The sequence below is a fragment of the Calliopsis andreniformis genome, chromosome 7 (genome assembly GCF_051401765.1).
Source record: "Calliopsis andreniformis isolate RMS-2024a chromosome 7, iyCalAndr_principal, whole genome shotgun sequence".
Taxonomy (NCBI): Eukaryota; Metazoa; Arthropoda; class Insecta; order Hymenoptera; family Andrenidae; genus Calliopsis; species Calliopsis andreniformis.
In genome coordinates, this window is record NC_135068.1 from 11,217,049 (window position 1) to 11,230,513 (window position 13,465).

General features: G+C 45.7%; 1 protein-coding gene across 1 annotated transcript in view; it reads right to left on the minus strand.

Annotated features, from left to right (window-relative positions):
- Positions 1–445: 445 nt before the first annotated feature.
- LOC143181361 (uncharacterized) overlaps positions 446–13,465 on the minus strand; it is a 58,647-nt gene continuing 45,627 nt past the window's right edge. The window contains exons 4-14 of the mRNA XM_076381742.1: positions 12,981–13,175; positions 12,367–12,452; positions 11,916–12,112; positions 11,393–11,510; positions 10,434–10,677; positions 9,648–9,649; positions 9,003–9,160; positions 4,733–4,848; positions 4,450–4,654; positions 3,218–3,712; positions 446–2,495 (exon numbers count right to left, since the gene is read on the minus strand). Of these exons, the coding sequence (XP_076237857.1) occupies positions 449–2,495; positions 3,218–3,712; positions 4,450–4,654; positions 4,733–4,848; positions 9,003–9,160; positions 9,648–9,649; positions 10,434–10,677; positions 11,393–11,510; positions 11,916–12,112; positions 12,367–12,452; positions 12,981–13,175 (3,863 nt within the window). The 3' untranslated portion in view covers positions 446–448. The remainder of the gene's footprint in view (positions 2,496–3,217; positions 3,713–4,449; positions 4,655–4,732; positions 4,849–9,002; positions 9,161–9,647; positions 9,650–10,433; positions 10,678–11,392; positions 11,511–11,915; positions 12,113–12,366; positions 12,453–12,980; positions 13,176–13,465) is intronic.

The following is a 13,465-nucleotide window of genomic DNA, read 5'->3' on the forward strand; positions in this document are numbered from 1 at the left end:
AAACTCTACGAACTAAAAAACAGAAAAAAAGGGAGTGAGGGTAGCGATGATCTTCATGGGAGACAATACTGTGTTCACATTTTCATGAATTAAAATAATTCTTCTCCTTTAACCCTTTCCCTTACAATTTTCTTTCGTAATATTATCACCTTTGCTGCCGATCTGAAACGTGTAACTATCTTAAACTGCCAACAGTAAAGCTCCCATTGAGCTAACATAGATGTCTCACGCGATGGCGCGTGATCGGTTACTTGCGAAAAATCCTCATCACGCATTGCCGCGTAATCGGCAGCGAAGATATGGTAAAAAGTACACGAGCCAGACTCGTCAAAGTAAGGCAAGGGGTTAAGAGGGGTTTGCTCTTCTGTAACTCAGGTCTTCGTTCCCCATCTCTGACAGAGTCCGCTGTCAAAAGTCATTTTCACGAAAGTAGCTCACTCTGCAGGTCCTACTTCACATTCACTGGCTTCTTCTTGATCGTGCCAGTGCTAGAATTACCATTACTCGCGGCGGAGTCCATACTTGAAGATTTCTCACTTTCTTTCCTCAGCAGAGTCGGAATGCTCGACTTCCCCTCACTGATCAAAGACCCGCTGGCTTTATCGGCCACCGCCTCCACCCTCTGCACGATCTCTGTCTTCTCGGTGTACACAGGGCCAGGTGGTCTCTCGATTCCGCTCGAGAAGTCCTCCTTGCGCCTGGAAAACGACGGGATCCTTGTAACCTTCGGTTTCTCCCTGAGGGGAGGCTTCTCTCTCTGCTCGAGGGCCTTGTCCTTCTCGTTGCTCTGACAGCTCTGCGCCTCTGGAGGCGGGATGGCCGACACTTTGGGTATGTTTCTTTGGTCCCGCGTCCTCTGCAGGCTGGAGGTCGGCTTGATGATGATCTTCGGTTGCTTCAGGTTCGACGACCCTTTGGGGTCCCTTGGAGTGATTATTATCCGCGGCTCCTTCCTCTCCAGGTTGCTCACGCTCGGTAGCTTAGCCTCTGGAGAAGAACAGGTGACCAGTGGCTCCGATAACAGCTCTATCGAAGCAGCGTTGGATCTACTTGACTCGGCCAGAGCACCTGTCCTGGGCTCCCCATCCACCTTGTCGCAAGATGTCGCCGAGAAATTAACCACAGCGTGATTGAGATTTTGATTCGCCTGCCCTAGGAGATTCCCTACCCTCGGGGTGATCACTATCCTAGGCTCTGTGACAGGTAGCCTCTCCCAATTACACCCAGCCAGGTGCACCTGCTTGTCCATCTCGCTCCCAGTGATTCGAGGCTCAGAGGACGCTGTGGGCATCGGGCCCTCTTTCCCCGAAGGCGCCTTGAACCAGTTGGGGTTCCCTCTGCCGGTCTCCAGGAGGCCCATGGGGTTCCCGATATTCTTATCCATGCTGTGAGAGATCTGCTGCACCATGCCATGGACGGGGCACATGGGGTTCGAGTAAATTGTATCGACGCTGCCCCCAGCCTGTGCCCTGCTGCCCCTATCTATCCTGTCGTCAAGGGAGTCGATAATGCTAGGGTCAGAGTTATTCCTCGTCGAGTACTCCTGTCGCCTGAGCAGCGGGCCCACGTGCAAGTTCGTCGTGACCTGCTCGCTGTCGCATTGATTTTCGTTCTCCTCCGCGAAATCGAGGCTCTTCGAGGGGCCAAACATCCTGGGGGGTGGCTGGGGCGGCTGGTGCGCGGAGGAGGAGGAATACAGTCCACCTCTGTACTCCCTGAACGAATTGGCATGCTTGGGCGCGAGCAGACTACTGGGTGCCGGAAGCGATCGCCTCTTTTCTATATCTGGCAGGACTTTGGGGTAGTTCCTGCGTTTGATCGTTCTGAGCGCCTCTTCCGGGCTGATGCACTCCCTCTCGACCGCTGGCTCTCTGCAGGTTACGTTTATGTCGCAGGGAGGGCTGGCGGCGAAAGTAGTCAGCTTGGGCCCTGTCTTTATGTAAATATCCTCGGGCTCCTCTGCGCCGCTCGCCTCGGGGTTGACAGCGAGCTCTGGACGGGGGAGGCGGGATTTCAATTTTGGATTAATCTTCGCGTAGAGGCTGCTGGCGCTCCCCGAGTCCGACTCGTAAATCCTCGGGGTGGAGAAGTTCGGCTTGACGCTCTTGAGGACGTTCTCCATAGGCAGCGGGTCGCTCTTTGAGTGATGGTGCTCTATGATGACCACCTGAGGAGCGGGCTGGAAGTCGAGGCTCTTGTTAAATGGCTCGTCCGACGACTCGCCTTTGACCAGCTCGATGGGCACCTGGTTCAGGATCGATTCGGTCCTGGTCGCGGGTGTGGCGTCGATGCCCACGGAGACCTTTGGAAGCTTTGACTTCTTGCCAGGCCGCACGACGAGCGCGGGGTTCGAGTCGTAAATCGGCTCCTCCTTTTTCTCCTTCAGCATCTCCTCCTCGAGGCGCTTTGTTTCTTCCTCGTGTTGTTTTGTCAGCATGTCTTGGTGCTCCTTCTGCAGGGTCTCTCGAGTCTTTCGGAGGAACCTGGGCGAACACCTTCAGAAACATACAGGAGCACTTTGAGGATAGAGATTGATCGAGTCGTATGTTAAGCTGTGTCTGCACTATAATATAACATCTATAAAAGAGTAACAAGAGAAAGGCTGGCGAGGGTGTTCGACAACAGGTGTCAGAAAATTTAAAGGGTAGACTCAATATGCTAAAGTGTGATGAAATTTTGTTGGGGAGGTTGTTCCCCATTTACTAGGGGTTTAAAAAAGTATCTAGAATAAGTGCGGAATGTGTCTGGTTAGGGACTTATTCTACTTAATTTTCTGTGTCTGACTTCATGTCCATTCTACTGAATTTTCCATATCTGACTTGGCGTTGACTTATTCTACTGATTTCTTTGTGTCTTACTTAAAGGTTATTCTACTGAATTTTCTGGATCTCCTTTGTGATTTCTTCTACTGGTTTCTCTGTGTCTATTCCAAACTACTGCAACTTGGCAGTAGAACGAGTCCCAGGTCAGACATTTCACACGAATTTTAAAAATAAAATTCTTTTTTTCTCTTTCAAGTTTCTAAACCTTCCTACAAAGCGTGTTATATTAGACGGTGTAGACACAGCTTTACGTGGCTAGTGTCGAAGGAAAATCAGTAATTGGTAGACGATCTGGTCCCAGACGAACTTCTCCTTAAATCTGTGTAATTACTAAAGGAAGAAGAAGCAACTTCAAAGTGAACAAGTTGATCAGACGAAGCGGAAGATCTACTGACCTGTGCACGATCTCCTGCTGTATCCACTCCCTAACCTTGATGTGGGTATCGATGGTGGAGCCAGAGTTCTGCCTGGACAGTTTCGAACGTCGACCGAAGTTCGAGTTGTTGTCGTACGCCTTGTCGTTCTTTATCACGTCGTTCAAGTCTGGCTTGCTGTCGCTTTTGTATCCAAGCTCTCCGTAGTGATTCTCGTATTTCTCTGACTTCGCCCTCTTTGAGTCGTCCTTCTGACTGAGGCGCCTCTTCAGCCCAGGCTCCTTGCCCTTCGAGTCATGCTTCTTGCAGTAGAAGTAAAGGAAGGCAGTAAAGTTTATCAGCAGAAAGACCACACCGAAGCCAGTCAGCATAGTTATCACAGAAGAGCTCCTCGGCGTGCCCGATTGAGAGACAGTTTCCTCGTCTGATTGGGAGCTCGTAGAATGCACTGTCGCTGCTTTGTCGTCGCTGGCCTCTGTCACAGGCGGTGTCAGCTGATGCTCTGATGCAGGGAACCTTGAAAATTCCAGGGGATTCATGATGGAACGTTGTTTGTATGATTAAAGTAATTAATTAATCGCTGCTGATGAGTTATGTTAAGGGATGCTCGAAATGTTTGGAATGCCTGTTTCGACAAAAGAAGTATTAGCTTCAATATCGTCCCTCGAGCGTGAACAGTATCGATCCAGCAGCTCGTGCAACTGAAACTTTAAATTGCTAATCCTTTATCTCGTTTTGCAGAAGTTTAAATATATTCCATTCAACCGCCGTGAACAGACAGTTAAACATTCGAGACAGGTGGAGGCGTTGAATGCGATAGGGTGCAACTGACATTTCATTAATGAGAAACAATACTGGCATGCATGCATAAAGGTACGCTCAAATGATCACGCTGAGTTTTCCAATTAACGCATCTTCTGGGTGTTTTATAAATGCACCGTCGATTCAATGAATTAAAAAGGAAATGGGATTAAAACCCTGTTTAATAATTATTGGATTGCGTGTGGAGCCAATTACCTCAAGGTATTTCTTAGCTAAACGCAGATGTTCGAGGCTATGTTCAGATTTACCTAAGCAGACCTAACTACGACTACAAATTTTGTTCTCTCTTGATAACAAAAGATCCTTTTTATTACACGTGTAGTAACTAACTAAATACATAGATAAATTTTTTCAGATTTAAAATCAATTTAATTTTAATTATCTAGAATAAAAATCCAAGCTCTCTCAGAGTTCCAGAACCTGTTACCAACCTGTTATTGCCAGCGTCGTAGTCTATGTTCGTGCTCACGTTCTTTGGCATTCCGTCAGCTATGTCGAGAATCTGTGGTCGCGGACCTTTCGGTCGAATTGGCGGCGGAATTTCTTTGTAGGGGTAGCGGAGGATGTTAGGCAAATCTTCGTTCCAAAACTGCATTTCTGCCGACCTGTACTGGGAGCCAATCGTGGGTGGTATCGCTGAGGCAACAGAAAGTCTTCTATTATTTAATTACTGTCACATGAACCCAGTGGTTCAGAGATAGGATCTTTCCTTACTTATGTTTAAGTATGCCTGGTTTCGAGGGTCGTACTCTGGCCACTCGACTTCATACTGGTCCCATTCCTTCAGTCCATCAGTCAGGTAAGGGTAGCGTTTTGCAATGTTAGGATTTCTGACATGTAAAAAGCAAACAATTAATCAAAATTTAGTAGACATACAAGATGTAACAAATATAGTCCTCGATCTTTTGAGGAGTGATAGGAGATCCAAATTGAAGCATAAAATCTGTATCTGAGGGCCAGATTAACTCAACTCCACTGTTTTCAAATTGAAGTTCTATTATTATGATTTCTACATAAAATCTATCTAAAGCTCAGTAATAGGGTCTCTTGCCCTATTAAAGTTGAAAACTTTAAACGCCAATATCTCTAAAGCCAAAACACGTGACTCAGCTCGTTTTGCTTTACTACTTCAGATTTAGGTGCTTGAGCATTGAGCTGCTCCAGCGTGGACAGCCTGTATATATTGCACCCTGCATAAAAATAGATTCCAGTTCGAGTAAACTGCGTTTCCACGTTCTTCGATAATTGCACAGCAGGTTGGTTATCTCGTCCATTTCCTTAGAGGAATATGTAATAGATCCATAGAACGTTATCGTAAACAATGTTTTAGTCATTGTACTCCAGAGAGTTCCAATATTGAGGATTCAAACATTTGGAGTATCGTCGATACTATTGGTCTTCCGAGAACGACGTCTATGAAATTGGCAAACTGGAACATTGATTCAATCTTCGCTAGAGAGCCCTAAAGGAGATTGCATACTAACGAACGCTGGGAAGACAGGCAGAATGACTCGCCAGTGTCCTGAGAACAAGGGAAATCTCCCCTAAAAAGTCTGCTCCCCTGGAATTTACCGAGGCAGAGGTTCTCGATGGAAGAAATTGAAACTCCATTCGTCGAGTGGACAATCGTATGCGCCGAGACGGGATAAAAGAAGACTGGCTTTCAGGCTCGTCCCCCTTAACGCTGGCCCGCTATTTCCGGTTGCAAAGTCACGTAGCGACGCGCCACGCCCGACCCTCGCACAGCGAGTGCATCGCCGCAGCCGTGGAAGACGCGTCTCTGCGAGGAGGATACAATGACACACGCGATATCGATCAGGCTGTGTCGCAGAGCGTGTTAAACACACGCGGTCCCCACTTTGGCTCGCGTGCATTAAACAGTTTTCTTTCCCTTAATTGGATCGACCCAGTTCCCCCGCGATCCGACGACGCGCCGCGATGCATATGCATTCGTCGCGACGGTAAGTCGCAGGTTTACGAGCGGAAACGAGCGTAATGGTGATGCAGATTTCAAGAGCATTCTGGGTAGTAAATTATTCTTCAGCAGTTTTGATCGCGCTACAGAATGGGGGGCGAGCTATCGCGTTCCGTTCACTTAATAAAAGTTTACGTTCACGTAAGTGCTCTGCGCGAAACAGTTTCTCTTCGATGCGCAGGGTGTTCCATAAGAGGTGTCCGAAAGTTTTGGGGATGATCTTGGATGATAAAGCAGGATGAAGGAAAAGAATGTCGAAATTGAGTTTAAGGTTTTGTTTCAGAGTTATTAGGTATTGCAAAAATGTATGAAATATGAGTGAAATGTGTCTGACTTGGGACTCGATCTACTGCTGGCTTGCAGTAGCCAGGTCAGAGATAGAGAAGCTAGTAGATCGAGTCTTGAGTCAGGCACTGAATGGTCAGCAAGGTAGGACCCTAGTCAGACACATAGAATTTAGTAGAATAAGTTTTAAGTCAGACATAAAAAGATCAGTAGAATAAACCTGTAATCGGGTTGACATTATTCAGTAGAATGAGCCTGAAGTCAGACAGGGAAAATTCAGTAGAATATGTACGAAGTTAAACCAAGAAAATTCAGTAGAATAAGTCTTAAGTCAGACATAAAAAGATCAGTAGAATAAACCTGTAATCGGGTTGACATTATTCAGTAGAATGAGTCTGAAGTCAGACAGGGAAAATTCAGTAGAATAAGTCTTAAGTCAGACATAAAAAGATCAGTAGAATAAACCTGTAATCAGGTTGACATTATTCAGTAGAATGAGCCTGAAGTCAGACAGGGAAAATTCAGTAGAATATGTACGAAGTTAAACCAAGAAAATTCAGTAGAATAAGTCTTAAGTCAGACATAAAAAGATCAGTAGAATAAACCTGTAATCGGGTTGACATTATTCAGTAGAATGAGTCTGAAGTCAGACAGGGAAAATTCAGTAGAATATGTACCAAGAAAATTCAGTAGAATGAGCCTCGAGCCAGGCACAAAAAATTCAGTAGAATAACCTTCAAGCCATCCACACAACATTCAGTAGAGTAAGTCCCAAGTCAGACACATTTCACGTATATTTCAGAAAACAAACTCAATTTCGTTCTTCCTCATTTTTATCCCATTTCACCGCAGCAGAATCAACCCTTAAAATGTGTTGACAACCTGTGGTCGAGCGCCTTTCATAAGTAATACTGCTCCACACCTCAGGAAGCCGAAAATAAATTTGCAAATACAATAAATTCGTAATGCCAGCTGAATTATTTCGTTATTTATTCCGCGATAAAGATACAATTGCCGAGTGAATTTGGGGAATTGACGCAACGAATTAACAGGAAATTAATTCAATACTTTATGGAGCATGAAATGATAAATAACTTGTAATACAAACTGTAAGCAACGTTAATCGACAACATACATTTTATAATAACAAGGAACGTCATCAATCACTCAGGTTTTCGTATAAACAGAATTTTACTGTACTGAAGGTAAGCAGAATCGAGGAAATAATTATTCAACACTTACTGAAATACTAAATACTCATCTCATTTGATGGAACAGGACGAAGTTATCGAACCCCCTGACTTTTTTCCAGGAAACACAAAAATCGACTGGAGGGCAAATATTTAGGCAGTCCTTCTAAAAATGCAAGGAACAAAGTCAATTTTCCCCGCAGTTTCACAGGCTTCCTGTTTGACGATCTAATTACCGGCTGGTTACAAGTGGCGCGGCCCCGAGGGACGAGAAAAAACATAAATATTCAAAGGCGCGGATAATTGAAAATCATGTTTGAAAGCGCGTCAGTCTATTTTCCTGCGGCCGGCTGATAATGAATTTCGACGCCAGCGAAAATTTCCCGACGGGACTCGCACCAGCGCGAAATTGTTTCTCCGCCAGGAACGGTTGTCGCTTGTTCCACCTATTATTTCGGAATTTCTATAAAACTCGGCCGGATTTATTGCAAAACGCGGAGGGTAAACGGGGCGAAGTGAAACGAGTCGTTCGCCAGGGTCGAGCAACGCGGTATTCACTGGGAGTTTTTAGATTTATTATTTAATAAGCGAAACAAGCCCGATATTTTGGTCGCAATCGGATTGGCTGATTCCACGATGCCGATGTAAACAATGTGCCGACGTGAGTAACGCGGCTATACAAATCTCCCCTGCGCTGTGTCGCGCCTGAAACCATCGTCACGTTGAAGATTTAAGTGCTTTCAGAGCTTTTTGGTACTATTACCTGGAAAGCTACATTACTGCCGCGATCTTTGTCAACGAGCCCAGTTTGCAGTATTTCATTCGCCTCTGGGCGTGTTTGCTCGACGCGATCATTAGAAAAATTGAGGATTATCTACATGTACAGGGTGTTTCATGACACGTGGGACCCAGTTCGAGAGTTGTGGGGAGGTCGAGATTTTTTAAGGAAAGGAGAGAAAAGTTTCGAACGTCTTCTTTCAATTTTCACGAGCTGTTTTAATATGGCACACGTGCTTACATGACTTCTTTTCATTGACTTTAGGCCTAGATTCGACTCTTGAAGTGGGTCCCACATGAACCACCCTGTACAAAGAGCATTAACCCCTGAGTCATAGACTGAACTCTTCACAAGCTACCTGGAGAGCAATAATTAAAACGAAGTTCAAATAAATGTAATCATTTCTCTCATTTACACAGCACACATTTTCCACCAAATTATTGTGTGCTATGAAAACCTATTAAACATGATTATTTGAATGGTTCGAAAGAAAGCTCTTTTACTAAATATTGGTGTTAAAAGCTTAATTGGTTACTAGTTATACACGTCGCGATGTAGCAGGAATAAATTCTTTCCCTGGAATATCAGTAAGACCTCCTCTGGTGTGAGCAGGAGCTTTTAACCGAAATAGAATTGTAATTTGTGTACTGATCACGTAAATGAATTTTTCAGGCCCTGTTTCAAATTCCAGCAACTATGAAAGGTTAAGGCATAAAGTGGATAAAGTATAAAGCCAGAGGCATAAAGTGAACTCACCCGACATAGGCGAAGCTGCACCACCAGTTCATCATGGCCTCCGAAAACAGAGTTTCCCCGATGTTATATCGGCGACGGAAATCGTACTTGTTTTCATCGAGAGGCACCCCCAGCACGTAGGGTATTTCCTCTCCGTGAACCGTGCGCTGCCGTTGTTGCTGCAAATATAACGAGCCAGTTCGGTATGCTTTCCCATCGAAACAAAGTTTCGCGAGCCGAGTTGGCCGAAATTCGGCGAACCAGAAGAAGGGCCAAGAGTGCTCCTCTGGCCCTCAAAACCGCGGCATTGTTATTAACTTCTGACTCTCTGCCCTGGTCTCCCCAGGCAGACGTAACTTCGCGGAACCACTCGCTGCTGGCCAATCGATATATCACCGATAGAGTACTTTAATGTTTTTGGGGAATTTTAGATGCTCGAGATTATGGGTACTTTTCTTATTTAATGTCGTCTCTAAATGGCCAACTGATGTCACAGAGGTATGGGAAGTCCCCTCAGAGAAGTACTAATAAGAAACTGAACTACTAAATAATAAAACTTAAGGAATAAAAAAAGAATTTCTGGCATAGAAAGCCACAAATTTCCAAAAATTTCTCTTCTCCTCGGGAATGGGAGTCAGTTCCCCCATGGGGCACAGAGCGTTCCACGTCTTAATCGTCAGAACGAGCCTCCCAATTGGTCAGCAGTCTCCCTCGGGTTTCCAGGCGCCATACGCAAGAATGACCATGATATCGGTTAAACGATCTGCGTTGCAGCCTCGACGAACAGCGTCTGCGGGTTTGTCGTTCGTAAATTCCATATCTAATGGGAGGCTAGCCCTCTAACCCCCAGTTGAAAACCAGAAACGTTGTTACATTCGGTTTAACGACACCGACGGTCACTGTACTCGGAGCGTAACAGGCCAGCACGCAGCGACGATAAAAATAGTTGGCCAGAGTCCAAATGGGTCCGTAGCTGGGATTTTTCTTCCTTCCTGCCCCCTGGCCGCCACCCCGCGCGAGTACAATGAATAGCCAGTAGGTCACGCTCGCCCTGTTCACCCAGCTAAGGAATCCAGCGCTGAGAAAATGAATAAAATGCAAAGTACACCGTCTAATCGTACGTGCTCCAGTTTCCACGACGGACGCGAAGAGCTGCCGCGATTTATGCCCTCCCTTAATATCTTTGCTAGCTTCTGGATCCTTGACCCGGATGAATTTGTCAGGCAACGGGGGGTGTACAGCCCGCGCGAGACTGTGGCTGACATCGTGTAATTTTTCCGCCCCCGCGAGCTCGGGGGAGGAAGCCAAGCACGAGTGGAGTCTTTTTTGGGGGCGATAGAGCTTCGTCGAAAGCTGAGGGAATGCCTGTGTCGGGACAGCCCTGGAATTCCCGCGCTTCAAATAAGCCCCCGAGCGCGTAATGGATGTGTCTACGTGTGAACAGAAACGTACTTACGCCAGCGTGGTCCTGCATCGCCTTCGGATGCGAGAAAACGTACATGTAGCTTTTCGGGTTCGCTCTTGAATGCAAATTCGCGGTCATTATTAATGGTGCCACCGTCCCGCTGTCGGAGAGCACCTCCAGCACCAGGTCCCGATTCTTCGTGACGTATTCGTTCGTATATCCGGCCGAGAAATCGCCGTATTGTTCCAGAATCTTCGATAGAATAAGCTCCGGCTCCAATTCGTGTGTTGCCTGCCGACGAAGAAATATCGCGTCACTTTGCTACCGGAACGTTTAGTGAATTCCCTGAATTCGATATCAACGCGGGGGAATTTATTTCTTAAAATTTGTTCCATCCGCGGGGGGACGTTCCTCGAATTTTTCAGAGGAAGTGAAGCGTCGTGGTACTCGAAATTGCGCTATTCGTAGACCTTGGGCGCTCCAAGTTGAAATTGGAATGGGATTCTGAGAGTTAGGAAATTTCAGGTACTCGATAACCTTCAGATATCAGATAACCCTCAGGTACCATATTATCCTAGGATACCCTATAAATTTCAGGTACCTGATGATCTTCAGGCACTCGATAACATTCAGGTACATGATAATCTTCAGGTACCATATAATCCTCAGATACCCTGTAATTTTCAGGTACCTGATGACCTTCAGGCACTCGATAGCATTCAGGTACACGATAGTCTTCAGGTACCATATAATCCTCAGATACTATATAATTTTCAGGTACCCTGTAATCTTCAGGCACTCGATAGCATTCAGGTACATGATAATCTTCAGGTACCATATAATCCTCAGATACTATATAATTTTCAGGTACCCTATAATCTTCAGGTACACGATAACCTACTGGTACCCTATAATCCTGAGGTACCCCATGATCTTCAGGCACTCGAAAATCTTCAAGTACCTGAAATTTCCAGTCAAAGTTCCTACTTTACTTTTCGTTTCATACCATGGCGTGGTCTTTGAGAACTGCATCCCTTTCTGCGTCGATCATTCCATGCAATAAAGCAGCTGGTGGTAGAATGTGAACTTTTTCCGACTCTGTGACACCATACATCAAGTCGAACCTCGAGAAAAAGAATTTGACGTTAGTTACATTTTCAGAGCCAAATGAGTGTGTTATCCCTGATCTAAAAAAAATCTTCAGACTAAAAATTTCCCTAGATTGAAAACATCTTTGCACTAGAAATGTCCCTAGACTGAAAATATACCTACACTAGAAATGTCCCTAGATAGGAAATAATCCAAGACTGAGAAATTTCCTGGACTGAAAATATCTCTACTCTAGAAATGTCTCTAGACTGAAAATAGTCCTAGATTGAAAATGTCCCTAGACGAAATGGGTCCCTAGACTGAGAATATCTCTAAACTGGAAATGGTACTAGACTGAAAATGTCCCTAGACTGAAAGCATCTCTAGACTAAAAATGTCCCTACACCAATTTTTAATTTTTTTTTCACTGTGATCCCTACTTGGCCAACAGTTTCGGGTTCTTCATTAGGTTCAGTGGCTTGTCCGGGATGACTGCGTTATCGACGAGAGGCGCGAAGGCTGGTACGTATCTCGGCTTGTGAATCTTCACGTCCAGCAGCGTGTTCACGTCCTGGGCGCGCAAACAAAGCGCCAGCTCGATGTCAGTGCTGGTGGGACAGTTTAAAGCGTGAGCCACCTGAAAAATGATTCGGGCCATTTCTCAGCGGGGCAATGAACGTTTCCCGCCTCCTACGATCGTAGCTGCTACCCTACGTGACGAGAAGCGATATTTCTCCTCGGGAAGCTCGAATCGCAGCCGCATCCTTTTTCATTTTCTTTCCCTATTCCGATCGCGAATAGAAAATCGGTCGAGCGTGCATCGGCGAGCACCGAAATTTTCGACGATCTCGTCGATAGATTTTTCGTCCTAGATACAGAAAGCTCTCTCACCTGTTTGGTGATCTGCAGGGGAGCCTTCCCAATGGCGTCCGCGCTCAGCGCCGATCCCGACATTAGCACAGCTCGTTTGAACAAACCTACGCAGACGAAGGGAAGGGGGGGTGATTAATAATCCACGTCCCTGAAGACCTGGCCACCTGACCACCTGGCCACGTGAAATATTAAGTCTAGTTATTTTTCATTGCGCGATATAATTATTGACCGACCACCGCGGCATTGTACCCCAGTCGAGAAGAGTTTCCCTCTGCCTCGACGCAGGTGAAAAATGACCACCGTTTTCCTTTCATACGTTCCTCTTTCCCCGTTTCTTTTCAATCTCCCAGAGGAACACACTAGCCTTCGAGGGAACCGCTTTCTGTACAAGATTTCGCCCAGTCATGGCTGGGCTGACATATGTCCGACCTATACTACTTAAAATTGCATCGAAGTCGTCGGTTTCTCGTTACTGATCGCTCTGCTTAAGTTTCACGCGATCGAAATGGAAGTGTAAGGAGTGGGGCCTTATCAATTCCAGGGAAGTGGAAGTTACGCGTTCCCTGGAAGCGTCCTCTTAATATTCAGGCATCGTGGAAGTCGCAAACACGCGACGTAGCAATAATCGTTACCTTTCTGATTAGCCACAGGGCTGATAAGCAGTAGATTAGCAAAAATGGCACCAGTGCCATGGCCAACTAACGTAACGCTGTTCGGATCGCCACCGAACTCGGCGATATTCTCTCTCAGCCAAACAAGGGCTGCTATCTGATCCAGGAGACCGAAATTACTGACTGTGTCCTCGCTGGTGCCTGGTCTCAAGAAACCTAGAGACAAAAAATGCATAATTAAATTCAGATTATGGTCAAATATTCTACACAGACCTCGTCTCGACTTAATCGACTATTTGATGGAAAGGAAGGGAAGGAGTCCCTTACTTGAGGGATGTGTTTTATTTTTCTAGACTTTTCTTTTCTATTTTTAGGATTCTTGTCCCAGAATTTAGTCAGATCTAGAAATACCCAGACCTAACCATCTACTTAATAAACAGAAAATTATGTAAAGGATGCTTTCCATTCTCCTAGACTCTTCTTTTCTTTCTGAGATCTTCTGGCAA